The 18710-nt window shown below is 42.3% G+C and overlaps 1 protein-coding gene across 1 annotated transcript in view; it reads left to right on the forward strand.

Annotated features, from left to right (window-relative positions):
* Window positions 1-18710, forward strand: part of PLXNA1 (plexin A1) — a 277345-nt gene that overhangs the window by 251138 nt on the left and 7497 nt on the right. Inside the window, exon 31 of the mRNA XM_031964586.1 lies at window positions 2407-2557. Coding sequence (XP_031820446.1) covers window positions 2407-2557 — 151 coding nt within the window. The remainder of the gene's footprint in view (window positions 1-2406; window positions 2558-18710) is intronic.

Raw genomic sequence — 18710 nt, forward strand, 5'->3', positions numbered from 1 at the left:
CCTTGCTGAGGTGTGCTGTGTATATGCGTGTATGGGGGTGGGGTGGAGAGGGAAGAGGATCTGTGAAGAACAAAGAAGCTGCTCTCTTTATTTCCATATCCCAGATTTCACTGGGGACTGCCTCTTCTCCCCCTCCGCCAGTTCCCAAAAGAATAAGGAGCTGGGACTCTTGCCCCAACGGCATTTTCTGTTCAGTTCTAGGAGACTGAGTTAGGGTTCTTCTGCTTCTCAAAGGCAGTCCCATTTAGCAAGAAGATGAGGGAGCTTCCCACTGACTTAGGGAAGTTGCTTTCTGTGGTCAAGAATTAGCCCTTAGAGGAGGGACAGAGGCTCAGTGGATAAAATTCCTCTGTGATTCTGCTTCAAAAACCAGTAATGTGTTATTATAAAATATAACCCCTGGAACAATGAGGCTTCTTTTAAGAAGCAGGTTTGCTATGATTCCCAGGTACAGATAAAAAATTAGATGTGTTCTTTTCCTGGGTCCTGGTTTCCTTTCAGAAACCTCTAAATATCTTAATCCATGACTTAAAGGTCTCAAGCGCTTGCTTCCTCTACTTCTGGTCAGTCTACGGCTGAGAGAGATCCTACTGTCCCTAATGCTAGCCGCAGCGCTCCAGCCCACTGTCTTGCAGCCCTCTCCCATTATTGGCTTCTTCTCTTTATCTTTGCCCTGTGTCTCGCATCCTCTTGAAACCAGATGTGCTTTCTAAAGGGTATATTTATAAGGGGAAAGGGCAAATTCGGGGATAATAAAGCTACAGATACATAAAAGAAATTGACCTGGTATGATCTGGGGAGTTCACAGATTTGCCAATTTCCATTAATACTGCTAAGTCAAGGACTGTCTCATCTTGCCCCATGTGGGGCTGCCAGCCTCCTCTGCCCTATCTGAACTTCATTAGAGATCCCTCCCTCCCTCCTTCCCTCTCAACCCCCCTCTCTCTTTCCCTCCTCCTCTCTCTCTTTCTATCTCTTTCCCTGTCCTTTTCCCCTCTCCCTCTCTTTCGCTGTGTCCCTCTCCCTCTCTTTCTCTGTCCCTTTCTCTCTCTTTCTCCCTCTCCCTCGCTCTTCCTTTCTCACCTTCCCTCCTTCCATATCTGTCTCTCCCTTATCCCTTCCAGCAGTTTTTACCTTTGCTTACTTGGACCTCAGTTTTAACTACATAGGTTGCTATGATAGAGGAAGGAGGGAATGAGCATGCCTATAGTTTCTACTCTATGCCAGGTACTGTGATAAGCACTTTACAAATATTATCTCATTTGATCCTGACAAAGCACCTTGCAAAATAAGTACTATTATTTTCTTTATTTTTATACTTGAGGGAACTGAGGCTGGTAGAGGGTAAGTGACTTGGCCAGTCATACATCTAGGAAGTATCTAAGGCTAGATTTGAATCTAGGTCTTCCTGACTGTCTACTGGACACCTAGTTGCTTTAGTTTCCATGAGCACTAGCTAATAAAGTTCTGTCTTCCCCCTCCCCCAATCAGTGTCTGCTAACTAGTACACGCCACACCTAGTAGACAATATTTCTACCAGCTCTATAAACATTAGGTGCCTAATGTTATAAGGACATATAAAGGTAGTGTGGCAGAGTAGGTAGAGCTGCCCTAGGTGCTCTTCTGACAGATACTGGGCTGCCCCCAGGCAACTCTGTAAAGATTTTTCTTCATACCTGCCTGCAGGTAGAGGAAGTTTCCTCCCCTTTCTATTCTTTATAGCCCAGTTTCTTAAACTGAATTGTAAACTTGATATTGAATCTCATAACTGAATGTAGGGGTTGCAAAATTATGACTTATTATCAGTAAATGTTCGATTTGTTTTCCTATTTTCTATAACTGTATGCTAGGGTGACATAAAAATTTCTCAGACAAAAAGGGGTTGCCAGTAGAAAAAGTTTAAGAAGCTCTGCTTTATACTAATGAAATTACAGGCTCCGTCCCTAACTATACGTTAATCCTAGACAATCAGAAGGAATCAGAAGGTTCCACCTCTCAATTTACATAGAGGGAAAGTAAGGCCCCTCCTAAGGCCATAAATGGCAGAGCCAGGACTGTGCCCACAACTTGACGATCTCCTCCTGCCCTGCTTCTATTCTAGTTGATATATAGGAATGAGCACTGGATTTTGAGTGAAAGGATATGGGTTTGAACCTAGCTTGACCGCTGGCAAACCATGTAAATAAATCCCACAGGTCTTATTTTTCTAATGTGTGAAACGACATCATTAAGTTTGCTTTCCTCTCTAAAGCCTGTGGCCCCACAGAGGGAGGGATTCTGAGCTCAGAGCAGCAGTGGACTCAGTTGCTTACAGGGCCCCACGGACCACTCCCTCAGATCCTCTGTGGGCCCCAAAGCTAAATGATCTCTCTCTACCAGCCAACTCAAACTCCCGCCTTCCCACAGGTACTACTCAGACATCGCCAAGATGCCTGCAATCAGCGACCAGGACATGAGTGCCTACCTGGCGGAACAGTCCCGGCTACACCTCAGCCAGTTCAACAGCATGAGTGCCCTGCATGAGATCTACTCCTACATTACCAAGTACAAGGATGAGGTAGGAGTCCCCGCCCCAGGTCAGCTGCCAGGCCCTGCGGAGAGGATTCACACCCCAGGCTTCGGTCCCTTCCCCTGCTCATTCTGTCTGTTCTAGCTGTTTGTTCTCTCCCTTCCTCTCCACCCTCTCAGTCCTCACCCAGAGCTGTGGGCCATGAGGAATGGAGGACCACCACATAGATCACGTAGCTGGATGGAAGAGATTGGGAAGGGAGGAGGAAGTTGTTGCCCAGATTGGAAGGGGATGGGAGGGGTGAGATCAGACAGGGTGGGCGGCTGGTAATCACACGAACCTGAAGGATGTCTCAAAGGGCAGACAGGATGGCCAAGAGTCTCGAGGTCTTGACCCATGAGAATCATTTTGAAGGCACGGGGCTGTGATCACTGTGCTAACGAATTTGAAAGATTCTAGATGATCACTAAGGGCCCATCAAAACGTGGGATTCTGGGATTTGGAACTTGCTCTGAACCTTTCCTTTTCTCAGAGAAAAGTTCCTAGGAATCTCTGGTGACTCTAGTAGCTCTAGTAATCCAAGGGGAAGGCATCAGCTGCTATTTTGGTGTTTCTCCGTCATGGCCCCTTTTGTGCTTTTCTTGGTGATGATGCTGGATGGCAGGCCATTTCCTCCTCCAGCTTGTTTGACAGATGAGGAGATAGAGGGTTAAGTGGCCTTCCCGGGGTCACACAGTTAGTAAATGTCTAAGGCTGGATTGCACCTGAGCTGCCCATGAGCAGCTGGGGGCCTGGGAAAGACCTCTTGCAGAAGGTAGGGCTGGAAGCGAGTCTTGGAAGAAGCTGAGGCAGAAGTGAGGGGGCAGGTGAAGAAGCGACAGTGAGAAAACTCAGTCTTCCTCCCAGCTCTACTGTTCATTTAAACGAACCCTCAGTAACGTCCCCCGCCCCCACTCCCGCCCCCTTCCAACTTTGTGAATTGAGGGATGCTGGGACTTGGGGAGCCTCCAACCCTCCAGTCTTCTTTGTCCAAGGTCCCTGGTTGCTCCTCATGGTCAGGCTTAGGATAAGCTCACACACCAATCTGAATGCCCTGCAGGGAGCAGCACCCCATCTGCTGTCATTTGGGCTAATTAGCACTGTAAACCACTCTTCAAACATACTTCTAGAAATCCCTTATTAAAGCCATAAAATAAACAGCCACGATAAAAGATATCTCGCCCACAAGACTGCAAGTCTTTACAATTGCCCGTAAAACATGACCGCTATCATGCTCCCAGAGGCAGCCGAGGCTGGCGCACAGGCTTCCTCCCTCCAGAGATCTGGGCTAAGCTTGTCCTTGAACGCCTTGTCGTGAGCCTCCCTTGTGACCCGGAGAGGAAGCTTCTCCTTCTAGGGCAGGACCATCAAGGGACTCTGTAAAACTTAGAATCTCAGAGGGGACAGGGCTTGAAAGATGTTTTGTCACTGTCCTTTCCCAGTCTGCTGACCAGCCACCCCAAACACCCCCTCCAGGAACAGAGTAACAGTTAAACAAAACAGAGAACATGTAATATTCTGCACCTGTAACTCCCTCCTCCCCATTATCTATACTCTGGAACTCATTTTGATCATCGCATTTAATTTGAGTTGCTTTTTAGCATTATTTTTATGAACATGATTGTATTCATTGCAACTGCCTACACTGTTCTCCTGTTTCTACTTTTTTTTGCCTTTGTCTACCAGACTGGTTTTTCTACCAGACCTAGAGGTCTGAATTCTTAATGGTTGTCCATTTTTATATGGAAATAATTTTTGCTTATATTTATTTATCACATATGACATGTATATATTGTATACAATATTTATGTGCCACCACTTATTCAACCATTCTCTGAATCAGTAGCATTCACCTTCTTTCCAGTTTTTTCTACCTTCAAGAGTGTTGCTGTGAATATTTTGTTGTATGTTATCAGTTTCCTATCTTTGATCTCTTTGAGTTCATGCCCAGTAATGGAATTGCTAGGTCAAAAGGTTTGAGCAGATTAGTACTCATGGGACTTTTTTCCAGATTGTTTTCTTAGCCAACCCACAGATCAAGTAACAAAATATTTTTTTAATGTAATTCATCTTTTCCAATTAATAATAAAACAAAACTAGTCTTTTTTTCCCCAACTCCTTTCTCTTCCACTGAAAATCAAATCAAACTCTTGAAACAAACACACACATACATTATATATCTATATATGTGTGTGTATTTGTACACACATACACATACATATATACACATTATATATTATATGTGTGTATGTATATAGCCAAGCAAAAAATTATTGTATAATCATGCCCACAAAACATGTTTCATTCTTTAGCCTATCAGCTCTCTGACAGGGGAGGTGGGTAACATATTTCATTAGGAGTTCTCTGGAATTATGGTTGGTAATTGGATTAATCAGAATTCCTATGCTTTCACAAGACTTTCTCTTTAAAATATTGTTGTTAGTGTATAAATTGTTTTCTTGGTTCTGCTCACTTCACTTGTGATTGGTCCACACTAATCTTCCCAGGTTTCCCTGAAATGGTTCTTGTTCTTATTTCCTGTGGAACAATAGGATTGCATGGAATTCAAATGCCATAACTCTTGCAGCTATTCCCAATTGATGGGGCACTCCCTTTATTTCCAGTTCTTTTCTACCACAAAAAAAGTCCTCTATAAATATTTTTGTCCAGATGGATCCTTTTTTTTTCTTTCTTTGATCTCTTTGGGCCTAGTAGAGTATCCTTAATTAATGATGTATTTGTATGCAAGTCTTTCCATAACCCTTTCAGCATCAGCTATTTCCATCTTTTATCATCCTTGCCAATTTGATGGGTGTGAACCAAGACCAAAGAGTGGTTTTAATTTGTGTTTCTTTTATTATTCATGCTTTGGAGCATTTTTTCATATGGTTGTTGTTTATGTGCAAGGGCTTAGCTTTAAGGGGCATTTGACCAGCTCTGGGCAGAATCTTAAATAGACCGATGCCATTGGGATACTCTACTCTGGGGGAGCCCATATATTTGGGCCTGGTATAAGCACAGGCCTTTTCTTCTATTTATGTGCTTCCTAAATGGGGCCTGAGTCTTCTTATGTGGAATGAAGAGTTCAGTATAATAAAAACAGGCAATGGATGTGAAATCAAGAAACCGGGGCCCACCATTGCCATGAATTAGCTTGTATGACTTTGGACAAGTCACCCTAGGAAATGAGCCTTGTTACTTTCAGTAGTATGGAGGACTTGGAGTAGATTAATCTATAAAGTTCTTTCCAGCTCTGAGATTTTTGAGTTGCTTAATTACTGTTTTAATTAGCTTTGGATTGTTGTTGTTATTTGTTTTCCTTTTCTTCTTCCCTTACTGGGTGTATGGATTAACCATATGGTTATCCCCAATTTACCTGACTGGGAAGGCCTCCTGAAGGAGGTGAACACATCTTCGATGTTCATGTCAATTTATCAGAGAAATCTGGATTTCAGGTTAAAAAGGAACGGCAGAATCCATCTCATCCAACCCATCTCTGGGCCAAAAAAAAAAAAAAAAAATCCCCTTTACAATATTCCTGACAAGGGTCATCTAGCATCCTCATAAAGAGCTTGTGCTCTCCCTCTGGAAAATTTTTAAAATCCACGTGTGAAACTTTACATGTGTTCCTTTTAAATTTCAGCATACCTTAGGATAGAGCTAGGATAGTTTAGGATAAAGAACTTGACTCAGAATTGGGAAGACCTTGCTGTCAATATATATAATGTTCTCCTGGTTCTTCTCCTTCACTCAGGATCAGTTCATGAAAGTCTCTCTAGGCCTCTCAGAAATCAGCCTGCTTATTAACAGTAATATTTCATTACTATCACTTATTCAGCCATTCTCCAACTGATGGGCATCCACTCAGTCTCCAGTTTCTTGCCACTACAAAGAGGGCTACCACAAACATTTTTGCACATGTAGGTCACTTTCCCTCCTTTAAGAGCTCTTTGGGATACAAGCCCAATAGAAACACTGCTGGATCAAAGGGTATGCACTTTGTTAGCCCTTTGGGCATAGTTCCAAATTACTCTCCAGAATGGCTATTTATTAGTGTCCCAGTTTTCTTACATATCCAACAACTTTTGTCCTTCTCTTTTCCTATCATCTTAGCCAAGTTGATAGCTGTGAGAAAATACATAATCTTTTTTTTTTAATTTAATAGCCTTTTATTTATAGGTTATATGTATAGGTAACTTTACAGCATTAACAATTGCCAAACCTCTTGTTCCAATTTTTCACCTCTTACCTCCTACCGCCTCCCCCAGATGGCAGGATGACCAGTAGATGTTAAATATATTAAAATATAAATTAGATACACAATAAGTATACATGACCAAACCGTTATTTTGCTGTACTAAAAGAATCAGACACTGAAATATTGTACAATTAGCTTGTGAAGGAAATCAAAAATGCAGGTGGGCATAAATATAGGGATTGGGAATTCAACGTAATGGTTTTTAGTTATCTCCCAGAGTTCTTTCTCTGGGCGTAGCTGGTTCAGTTCATTACTGCTCCATTGGAAATGATTTGGTTGATCTCATTGCTGAGGATGGCCAGGTCCATCAGAACTGGTCATCATATAGTATTGTTGTTGACAGTATATAATGATCTCCTGATCCTGCTCATTTCACTCAGCATCAGTTCGTGTAAGTCTCTCCAGGCCTTTCTGAAATCATCCTGTTGGTCATTTCTTATAGAACAATAATATTCCATAACATTCATATACCACAATTTATTCAGCCATTCTCCAACTGATGGGCATCCACTCAGTTTCCAGTTTCTAGCCACTACAAAGAGGGCTGCCACAAACATTCGTCCACATACAGGTCCCTTTTCCTTCTTTAGTATCTCTTTGGGATATAAGCCCAGTAGTAACACTGCTGGATCAAAGGGTATGCACAGTTTGATAACTTTTTGAGCATAGTTCCAAACTACTCTCCAGAATGGTTGGATTCGTTCACAACTCCGCCAACAATGCATCAATGTCCCAGTTTTCCCGCATCCCCTCCAACAATCATCATTAGAAAATACATAATCTTTACAAGTCTGGTTGTAGGCACCATCATAATCCTAATTTTATAGCTGAGGATAATAGAGAATAAGTGTTCAAGATCATGCAGCTAGGAAATATCTGAGCCTATATTTGAACTTAGATCTTTTAGTGCTCTATCCACTGGGCAATCTAGCCACCTCTGAATAGAGATGGCCATTCAGACAGTTTTGAATTTACTATTATTTAGCCCACAGCTTCTTAAACTGTGGATCATGAACCCGGATGGGGTTTTGTAACTGAATGGGGGGGGGTGTCATGAAATTATAATTTATTATCAATAAAAGTTTGATTTGTGTACCCATTTTCTATAACTATATACTTGGGATCACATAAAAATTTCTCAAGCAAAAAGACAATAAGTTTAAAAAGTCCTGGTTTATCCCACGTATCTCCACAAATACAGTAGGGGAAATTCTGCCAAGTCCCCCTACTAAAACCTAGGTCAGTAGCTACCACCTTCCTCTAAAACTACCAGGGGAGTGATCCTGTCTCGGAAAAGAGAAATGAGATTAATTTGGCAGTGACTTCTTAGTGAATGGCCGTGCTGGTTCTCTCAGATCACTGTGTTTCTTTTTACAGATACATTCTAGAATTTGCCAGGAATCAAAACCAAGCTCCCCGGACTATAGTATAGACGCTGTTCTCTCCCCACCTCACTTCTGCCTTGTGTATTTGCTCCTCAGTACTGAGGCACCTCTCCCAGGCTTCAAGGTCTGTTGGAGATCACTGACAAGTATTTTGCAATGATATTCACCTGTTCTTTCCTTAACCTTGGTTGTAGTTCATTTGGACCAGAATCCATCAAGTCCAGTAAAGTCTTCTCTTATTCCATCTCTCTTATATCAGGTTTCAGTTCTTTTTCTAGTCATTTCTCTGCTGTTCTTCCTAGTCAAAAGATTATTCTCCTTGACACAAAAAACAGAAACAATATAAGGGTTGCATTGTTCTCTCTTTTCTCCATCTGCCATTAGGATAAAAATAGTTGCTGTAATTTATCCAGCACTTTAAGGTTTACAGAGTGCTTAATGTAAATTATCTCATGACTTAAAGAGGAGGAATGACAAACTCTTGTCCAGAGATGGAATGTACTGAGAAAGACAGGTTAAAAAAAATATTTGTCAGTACCTTGTAATCAAAAGGGCATTGAAATAAAAGGGCTGGGGGAGGTGAACAAGGCTCATGCATATCCACCGAGCTGATACCATCTAGGAATTACACTCGGGGATAAAGAAAAGTCATTGATGTACCCAGAAGTTCACAGAAGACAAAAATCCAAGAAAGAAGCCAGTAATAAGGCCCATGGCCTTTCACATGTTAAAAAGTTTAAGCAACGAGAAAGAACTAAAAGTCCTAATTGAAGGGTTTGAATTTGACTTCATAGGTAATTATTTCTAAAATTTGATGGAATAAAACCCTTCACTACAGTATGGTCTTGACTATATAGAGAAATGGTGTCAAAAAAGAGAAAGTGAGAGGGATGGACTAGGCACTAAACCAGACATAAGTCCCTGTGAGCCACATATTGACTTAGAAACTTCATAGTAACATTATTTGTGTTTTGTTGTATTTTTGCTTATTTTATTAAGTATTTCCCAGTTACAGTTTAATTTGATTTGGGCAGTAATCAGGAGCACTGTGAGCCACATTGCCACCCTATTTGACACTTCTGATGTAGAGAATCTTTAAACTGGTATTTACAAAAAGTCAGCATGACCTCATCAAGTACAGTTCATCCCAAACTAATTTTATCTCTTTTTTTGACGGGGTTTCAAAACAGATAGATGAGGGCAATACTTTAATAAGTCTAGTTTACATGGATTTGATAAGGTGTCTTATAAGTAAGTAGTTGATTTTTTTAACTTGAGTCTTTTTATTCCTCTTAGATTCCCCAATAAACATCTCATTTGATAAAGTATTTCCTACTATTTTTATAGAAAAGACAGAGATATAGGTAAGATGAAAATATGATTAAATAGATTTAGAACCAGTTGAATGAATAGACTCAAAGAGTGGCCTTTAATGGTTCAATATTATCTCTTGCTAGAATGTTGCCAGTAGAGTGCCCAGTAAGTGCCCAGTAAAGCTTTGCTTGCTTGGCTCTTTGCTAGTGATTGTTTTTGGTTTTGTTTTTATTTTATTTTATTTATTTGTTAATGGCCTGGGCTGTATACTTATCAGATTCATAGATGACACTAAGCTAAAAGTATATACTAACATACTGGATAACAAAAATAAGATCCAAAGAGTTCTTAAAAAAAAAAAAAAAACAACCTAACTAAACTTGACTTATTTTTCTGTAATCTTTACTCCTTTTCCTCCACTACCCAGCAAGCTAGCTCTTGTAAAAAGATAAGACTAAGTTTAAAAAAAAAAGACCAAAAAAAGCAGTTTGAGAAGAATAATCAGTATAGATTCCTATTTTTGTAGTTATTATATGCAGTGTTAGCCCTTCACTTCTGCAAAGTAGAAGGGAGGCACATGTTTTTACAAAGCCTGGGGCCAAATGTGGGCATTATCCTAATTCTACAATTCAGTTTCTTGTTTTCCATTTATATTGTTATAATCATGATGTATATTATTTTCCTCATTCTGCTTTTTTCACTCTGCAACATTTCATGTGAGTCTTCCCACATTTCTCTGAATTTTTTACGTTCATCTTTTGTTACAGCACAATAATATTGGGTTACATTCAAGGGCCATAATTTATTGAACTGTTCCCTCATTGATGGGCATCTTCTTTGTTTCCAGTTCTTTGTTACTATGGGGAAAGTACTGCTATTGGCTTATATTGGTATACATGCCTGGCTTTGTTCTCCTTGGGATGCATACCTAATAGTAGGATCTCTTGGTCCAAAGATAAAGAAATTGACAGATTAGAGCGTGAGAATAATCTTTTAGGCTAATTATCTTATGCTTTTTTTGTTTGTAAAAAAAAATCACCTTTTTAAATTCAAGAAGGTAATAGTTTTCCATGACTCTGCCCTGGGCAGACCACAACTGCAGTAAGTACTGTTTTCATTTCTAGTAGAGGCAGTTTTAAAAGGACATTTATAAATTGGCAAATGCCCAGAGGAGAATAAACAGAATGGTAAACATTTTTCAATTCAAGGTATTTGGGAATCATTGGAGGAACTGGGAGTGTTAGCCTGAAGAAGAGAAGGATTAGGTGGGGAATTGATCACTGATTTCCAGTATGAAGACTGGACTCCAAGTCTACTCTAGAATCCTCAATTCCCGTATTTTGAACTATGATTTAGAAACAAACCAGTACCACAGTGAACGAAATGAGACAAGTTATATCAGGACTCCTGCTTTTCTGATTCTGGGCTCTTTGATTCTGTTCACACCAGCTCAGTCCCCATTAGTTTTTATTTAGGTTTTGTCACATTGTTACTGTCTGTGATGCTTGTGCTCTACACAAATGAGCTTTTTTGCATGAATTGTTCTTCTGTGGCCATACCTTCTCCATTTTATTAGTTGGCAGTTGACTTTTTGAACCTGAGTATAGAACTTTATATTTATTCTTCTTTAGATTTTGTTGTATAAAATTCAACTTGTGATACTTCAGTGTTCAATTAATTGTTCCACCTCTTTGGTTATATTTAGGCCTTCTAAGACATATTCGATAAGCATGTCTCCATCAAAATCATCGATAAAAACATACAATAGAACAGGGATAAGCAAAAAATGTTGAGCCATTTTAGAAGTGTTTCACTCCTAAAGGAGATATTTTGGTAATTTAGAAGATTGAGAAAGTATTCATTTATCCAACATTTATTGATCACCTATTATGAATGAAATTCTGTGCCTGGTACTTGGGGGAGATTGAAAGAGAAATTATTCACTTCCTTGCCCTGATTATGAAAGCATGATAATTAGACAAAAGAGTTATCAGCTTGGAGAGGAAATAAGTATCTGTGAATAATTGTAATACAAGTGAGTATCATAAAAGGAGATGTTAAGTGATCAAAGCTGAGAGAAAGAGAGATTCCCTTCCATTTGATTGTCCCTCAGTGGAAGACCACAGAAGGTTAGGGAAAACTTGCTAGTGGGACTGGCATTTGATCTGAGCCTTGAAGAGTGGATAGAGGGGAAAGAAGGAGGGGGCTCTTGTGGAGAAACAGCTTGAGCAGAGGTGACTAAACATGGGGCATGTGGGGGAGCTGAATTTAACTCTAGTTCAGAATATAATGGTAGAAGAGAAATGAAGGCTAAGGCTGGAAAAGAGCTTTCGCTAAAGCATGGAAGGCCTTGAATGTCAGGCTAAAGTGTTTCCATCCACCTAGTCACTTTGTCACCTCTCCTATGACGTTAGGTTCCCACCTTCCCTCTCCCACCTCCCAAACTGTGTTGGCCCCATGTGGGTAATTATAGTCAGTTCTGTCCTTGCCACAAATGCCTTGGGGAAGGGGAAGGGGATATTCAGATAATAATAATTCACATTTATATAATGCTTTAGGATTCACAAAATGCCTTTCTCACTACCAACCAAATGATGTCTAAAAAAGACTTTAGCAAGAGTTGAGCCGATCGCCTGGTCACCTCCTGAGTGGCCCTTTCAAAATGAAAGCTTTAAGCTCTAGGAGGGGAGAAAGGTGGTTGATAAATGCAACTGTTTTGTCTTGTTGGGGGTTCTTAATCCTTAATCCTTCTGCAGAGATAGAGTTGGATACCCTCTCAAAGGGTCACATTCTGAGAAGAAGCCAGGCTTTTTAGAAGCCTAGAACAATGGACTGCTAAGAGCTGAGCTGTCACACAGCAGTGTGTGGCTGAGCTGGTCTTTGGAGCCCAGTGAGTGGGTTGGCAGAGAGAAAGGGTGGGGAGAGGGAAGGGGGGGGGAGTAGGAGAGAGGAGAGGAAGAAAAATGGGGGAGAGAGGGGAAGAAAGAGAGGGAAGAAAGAGAGAAAGACAAAAGGGAGAGAGATGAGGGAAAGAAGGAAAAAAGGGTTAGAGAAAGAAAGAAAGAGAATGGGGGGGAAGAAAGGAGAAGAGAGAGACAGACAGAATGAGAACACATTTAAATGAAGTTTGAAGTCTTGTGTTTGAGTCATGGCATCATGCCTTCTCCATTGTGACCTTAGATCAGCAGCATAACTCCTCTGGGTCACTGTTTCCTCATCTGTCAAATTAGCTTATTCTCTGAAATCTTCAGTGACAGACTGACAGAGTGCCACAGTGGGAAGGGAGAGTCAGAGACCATAGACCAGCCCTCTCCTTTGCCAGAGTGGGGCTAGATGTCCCTAGGAACCCTAGGATCCTTCCCATTCACCTTCACATTGTGCCCTAGGGACTTTAGCCCTTCCCATCTGCCCTGAAGCTACATTTTCTTTTGGGGTTGCCTTCCCCAATGAGAACGGGAGTTCTAAGGTCAGGGACATCTTGCCTTTTCTGTTTGTATTCCCAGCGCCTGGGCAGTGCTCAGCACACTGGAAGTGTTTCATAAATGCTTTTTCATTCATTCCTTCATAGACTTGGTCACCAGTCTCTGGTCTCTTCTGGTTCTAAATCTTGTGATCCATTAAGTCTTTTCCATTAGGCCGGAGGCTTGTAGTGTGTGTGTGTCCATGTCCTTGGACAGCAGTTTGGTGAAACCTCTGGCCCCCTACCTCAGAGTCATATTAAAAAAAAAAAAAAAGCAATCAAAGGAAATGTCAAATTTCCATTACAGGTTAGTGAAAATAAAGATGGAAGCTTTTTCTCATCCAAGTTTATGGACCTTCTAGAATTGTTCCATGGATCTTGGGGCTTCTGAAATCCTCCCAGCAGATCCACCTTGTTCAGAACCTCCAGCTCCCTCCTGATGGCAGGCTGACAGTTCACACCCATCCCTGGGTGGGCAGACTTACAGGGGACAGGGATGGGAATCTGGTGCTCACCGCTCCAGGGAACGTCTCTTCTTACCAGTAATGGGATTAATAAATCGCAGCTGTTTCTTTTGTTTGTTTTCATTCATTAGACACAATTATGCAGAGCCCAACTGCAACCCATCTTTGATACAAAATGAGAGTGAATCGTGTTTTTTTTTTTTTTTCCCTGTTGTTCATTGCAATAATGTGCCGTCATTGGTGCTGAATGGGAATCATAATTAATTTTCACTTCAGGTTTTGCAGTTGCTGGTTCTCCTGCCTGGCACTGTGCACAACAGGGAAGCCTTTGCTCTGGCTCCCTGTGGCTCTTCCCTCCTCGGTGCTTTGGGAGGCCAGAGAGGTACGGGGTCACCTGAGCCCCACCAGCCAGCTTATTAAGGCCCGGGGCTCCAAGCTGGGGAAGGGCTTCTTGAAGGGGTCTCTGTTGTCCCAGCTCTGGTACATGGCTGAGGCTGGTTTGGGGTGCTCAGTTGCAATGGAGGCTTCCCTGGCCTCGGGTTCCATAAAATGGGAGGTGTAGACTGTGTCATCTCTCAGGTTTGTCTCCTGGCTCCTGTATTTTGTGTGGCTCTCGGCTTTCTCATCTCCAGAGTGTCTCTGAACACGCTCCTGGGTAAATCTTCCTAAAGTACCGTCTGGAGGGTGTCTTTTCCATGTGTGCTACAAGACAAGACAAAGCAGGCTGATAAAGTAAAACCCCTGGGGGGCCTGACTGGAAATAATGAAAAACCCAGAGGTAGCAGCCTGACCTTTCATGTTCGCGGCCAACAGCCCCCGCATCTCACCAGTTCTAGGACCTCTAGCGGATAATTTCATCTCCAGCCAAGCCAATCTGTTGTAGAGAATTGTGGAGCCAGAAGGAACCTTTGGGGTCATCTAGTGCAAGTGTTTTTAACTTAAAGTCCCTTAACTTAAAAACTTGTCTTTTTAAAACTTTAGTATTTGCATATCTCTATTTCCAGTATGATCAGCTTCCTTCATAGTTTTATGTATTTCCCTTTTTGCATTTAGAAATGTTGTTCAGGGGTCCCATGGCTGTATCAGACTGCCCAAAGGTCTGGGACACAAAAACCTCATCTGGTCTAGCAACCCACTTTTATGCCTGAGTAAACTGAAGCCCAGAGAGTAATGGTGTCTTGTCCAAAGCCACTCCGTTAGTTTGTGGCAGAGCTCTTGCTTCTATGTCCACCTTAGTTGTCTAAAGGGACTCATCAGCCCTGGTTATATGTGCAAACATAGCCTGACTAAATACCTTCCTGTTACCCTGTTACCCCAAGTCATTTCCTGAATTTTCTGGAGAGAATGGAGGGTACCTGCCTGGTAGAGAAGAAGGCCCAGAGATAGGGATGCGGATGGGGTGTGGGTGGAGAGACAAATCCAACAGGATTAGAGAGTGCCCCAGTGTGCCTTGGAGAGAAGGGAGGATGCCACGGGGCAATGCACGAGTCCAGATTGGGGAGGACTTTGAAGGCAGGGAGAAATCAGAGGTTTTGGTTCTGTGTAATACAGTGTCAGAGTTATTTGGATTTAGAGCTAGAAAAGGCCTTTCAGCTCTAACTTTATGAACCTGGCTGGCAGTGCCCTCCCACCTCCCACCCTCAGAGCCCACCAGAACCACAAAGCAGGGCTGTTGGTTGATTGGATGGGGCCTTGTCCTCCTTGTTTAGGCTCCAGCCCAACCCACTGGCTTAGCCCAGCTTTAACAAAGGTGGGAGGTGGCAGGAATCAGACATCAGAGATCCCCAGGCAGCTGGAGCTGGGGTAAGATGAGCCGGGTAGATGGGGTAACTTTGTAGAGTCAAAGGAATTAAAGCTGGAAGGGACCTAACCTGGCCCAGTCCAAGCAGCTCCTTTCACAGCTGAGACCTCCCCCACCAATGTCACCCGGGTAGAAAACGGCACAGCTGGGAATTGGACCTTTCTCTGGTTCCATTTGACTTCTGGGTGAGCCCCCGGCCTCGGCCCTCCTTGCCACAGAGCAGCAGTACCCAACCCATGGAGCAGTGAGAGATTCCCTTTGTGGAAGGCACAGTCTGAGATCCCCTATTTCCCTGCCAACCCCTTCATTAGCTAGCAATTGATTTCCAATTACACACCCGATGAAATGGTTCATCCCATTGACTCGAGGAGCGGAGACCAAGGGGGTGCCTCGCCAGCTAATTGTGAAAGTGTGTGCCAAGGCAGATGGGAATTTTTCAAGGAACTTTATTATTCAACCAGAAATACCTGACTCTGGGGCTCAGTCAAGGAAGCATTTTCTAAGGCCCCTGGCGGCAGCAGGGTGGAACATAAAGGACCCTGGATAGGCAGCCGGAGGGCCTAGATTCAAATTCTGACTCTTCCCCTTCACTAACTGTGAGAATCTCATGGAATTAGACAGCTTCTTTAGCCCTTTCCACCTCCAAAATCGTGATCCCGTGACCTGGGACTTGGCCAACTACATGGGAATTCCACATTTCCCCCTTATGTATGGGGAAAGACTACCACTGTTATCAAGCAAGCCCTGACTCAGACATCAGATTGTTGACTCAGATGTTCTGGCAACAAGTTGCTGGCAGAGCCATGGGCAGGTCCCTTCTTTCTTCAGGCCTCAATTTCCTTCCTTTGTTAAAGGAGGAGAGTGTATTAGATTCCTTCTAAAAATCCTTTTTGCTTTAATAGTAAGTAACCAGCTAACTTACACATACCTCCTCCATGAAATTTCCGCTGAGAATTGCATCCCTCTCTCCTTTTTCCAGTCTCTTTGGAATCTAGAGTAAATATTCTTAGACTATAAGCTCCCTTGAGAACAAGAGCTATTTCCCCAACTCTTAGCATAGATAGCTTGGGAGAAGATCATTTAAATAGGTAGATATATAATTAGATGGATGGAAGAGTTAGAGGAGATATGATAAAAGAGTTAGAAGTAGCTGATAGAAGAGTAAACAAAAGGTCAATGATGAGAGAGACAAGAGGCAATAGAAGAGATGGGAGCATAGATAGGAAAGATGGAGAGAAGAGACAGAAGAGTTTGATAGAAGAGATAGAAATATTAGAAAAGATCAATGATGAATACAGATAGGTAGACAAGTTAGACAAAGAGATGGAGATAGATGAAATACAAGAGGGAAGATAGATGGTAGAAAAATAGATAGAAGAAAAGACAGAAAAGATTGATCATAGAAGAGATAGATAGATGGGAAAGATGGGTAGAAGAGTTAGAGGATAGAAGGGATCAAGAATTGATAGATAGGACATATATTAAGCACATACTGTGTTTTAAGAACTGTTGATCTGAGGAGTTATCCAAAAAGCCCAGTTCCTATTCTCAAATAGCTTAAATTCTAAACAGAAAAGATAAATCATGAAGAAGAATTAGAAAATGAGGATAGGGAGAACTAAAAAAATGGGGATAGGCCTTTTTCCCTTTTTTTGAGGGGGAAAGGCCAGAGATGGAGCACTTCAGGAAGTGAGTTTAATGGGGGCTAAGTTCTAGCCTTCAGTTCAGAGAGCAGCCTTGGGGTGGAGCATCCCCAGAGGGTGAGGCAGCAGGCAGGACGTGTTTCAGCCCGGAGCCCAAGACGAGTTGGGATGGGAATAGTCAGTGTGTAGCGGGAACTTTGCTAGTTGGAGGACTTTAGTTTGAGGCCTGGGCCTGTCCTTTAGCAGTGTGACCTCAAATAAGTTATTTTGCTGCTTTGGACCCTCCTCTACTCTAAGTACGAGAGTAGGCGCTAACCCACCTCATTGGAGTGGTAAAAATGCTCTGAAGTAGGGACACAAGGGTGTCTGCTGTTCTCAGAAGGTCTTCTCAGCTCTTGCTTTATGTGCTACGGCAAATTGAATGGAAAAGCTGAATTTGGGAACCCGAGTTCAGATCCTGGCTTTTGTGACCTCGGATCATTTGCCATCTCTGGTAATGAGACAGTTGGCCTGGCGGATTTTCAGAAGTTTCTTAATTTAGCTACTTTCTCAGCCCCCAAAGACTGTCTCTTTCTGCTGTCTCAGTCTGTGGCTCCCTTTCTGACTCACTCACAAATTGCTCTTATGGCAAGAAATTCTACCTTTTCACAAAGACTTTTTTTTTCTATTGATCTGTTTTCTGTTTGTTTATTCGTTTGTGTGTGTGTGTGTGTGTGTGTGTGTGTTTGGACACATCAGGAACTTTTCCAACTAATGGCCAAACTCCCTACCCCACTCCCTGCAAAGAACATTCCCAGAAAACAGTTAAACAAAACTTCCTAATGATGGGATGGAAACTCTTCATCACTTTCCCCTTTTCATTTACTGCTGGTTAAGAGACGGGAAGAATGGATGGGTGCTTTAACTAATAATATAATGCCAAAATTGTCCATTGTCTCTGACCCAGTTCTATTGACTCAATGCTGGCTTTATCTCCTGGTCTCCATTGTGTTTATTGTAGTCAAGGTTCCTTTATTTTTTAGCTGAATCCTTTTAACTGCAGCTCAAGCTCCTCTTCCCTAGAGGTGACTTTTAAATGGCCTTCATCAGAACATAGCCTTCTCTCTTCTGGGGGCCTCAGCTCCTTCAGTCCTTAAACTCCCTGTGGGTCTGATTTTCCAATACTTGAGTGAACTTTGATGGCCTTTCTTCCGACCTTACAAGTTTCTTTGCTCTGATTGTTCATCCTAAGTTTGATGCATGCTTTCTTTGGGTGCTAAGCTTTGCTTGTGGCTCTCGGGAGAAAAAGAAGATCAGATTTCTGGCTTCCAGGGGTTTCTGCAGCTTCTGACCTCAGCAGTTAGGCAGGTGGGGGATCTGGGGGATCTGAGATATATGTGCAGTCATCCAGTTGGGAGTCTCGTGCTTCCTCCAGTAAATGAAGCATCCTATTTTTTATTGGTTGAGGTTACATAGATAGGAGGTTATTAGTTGTAGCTTATGGAGGGAGGCTTTTTCACAAGTTGGGATATATGGTATCGTGAAGACAAATGCTTCGGTTGGTATAGGGAATTCTCTTAATAAGAAACTACCTCTACCAATGCAGACGATCTCCTTCCCAAATTATGATCTAAGAGAATTGCTCAGGGGATTGAGAGGTTAAGTGCTTTGCCGAGATCACACAGACGCTTTGTCAGGGGAGAGTCTTAGGGGAGAGTCTTGGGGCCGGTCTTTCTGATTACGAGGCCGGCTCTTCACCTTCTGTGTCTCATTGGATCTAGACCTTATGGGTCATCTGGTCCAGTTCCTTCAGTTTGGGGAAAGAGGTTCATTTGCCATGGTCACAAAGCTATTAAGT

Source organism: Sarcophilus harrisii, chromosome 1 (assembly GCF_902635505.1).
Source record: "Sarcophilus harrisii chromosome 1, mSarHar1.11, whole genome shotgun sequence".
Classification (NCBI taxonomy): Eukaryota; Metazoa; Chordata; class Mammalia; order Dasyuromorphia; family Dasyuridae; genus Sarcophilus; species Sarcophilus harrisii.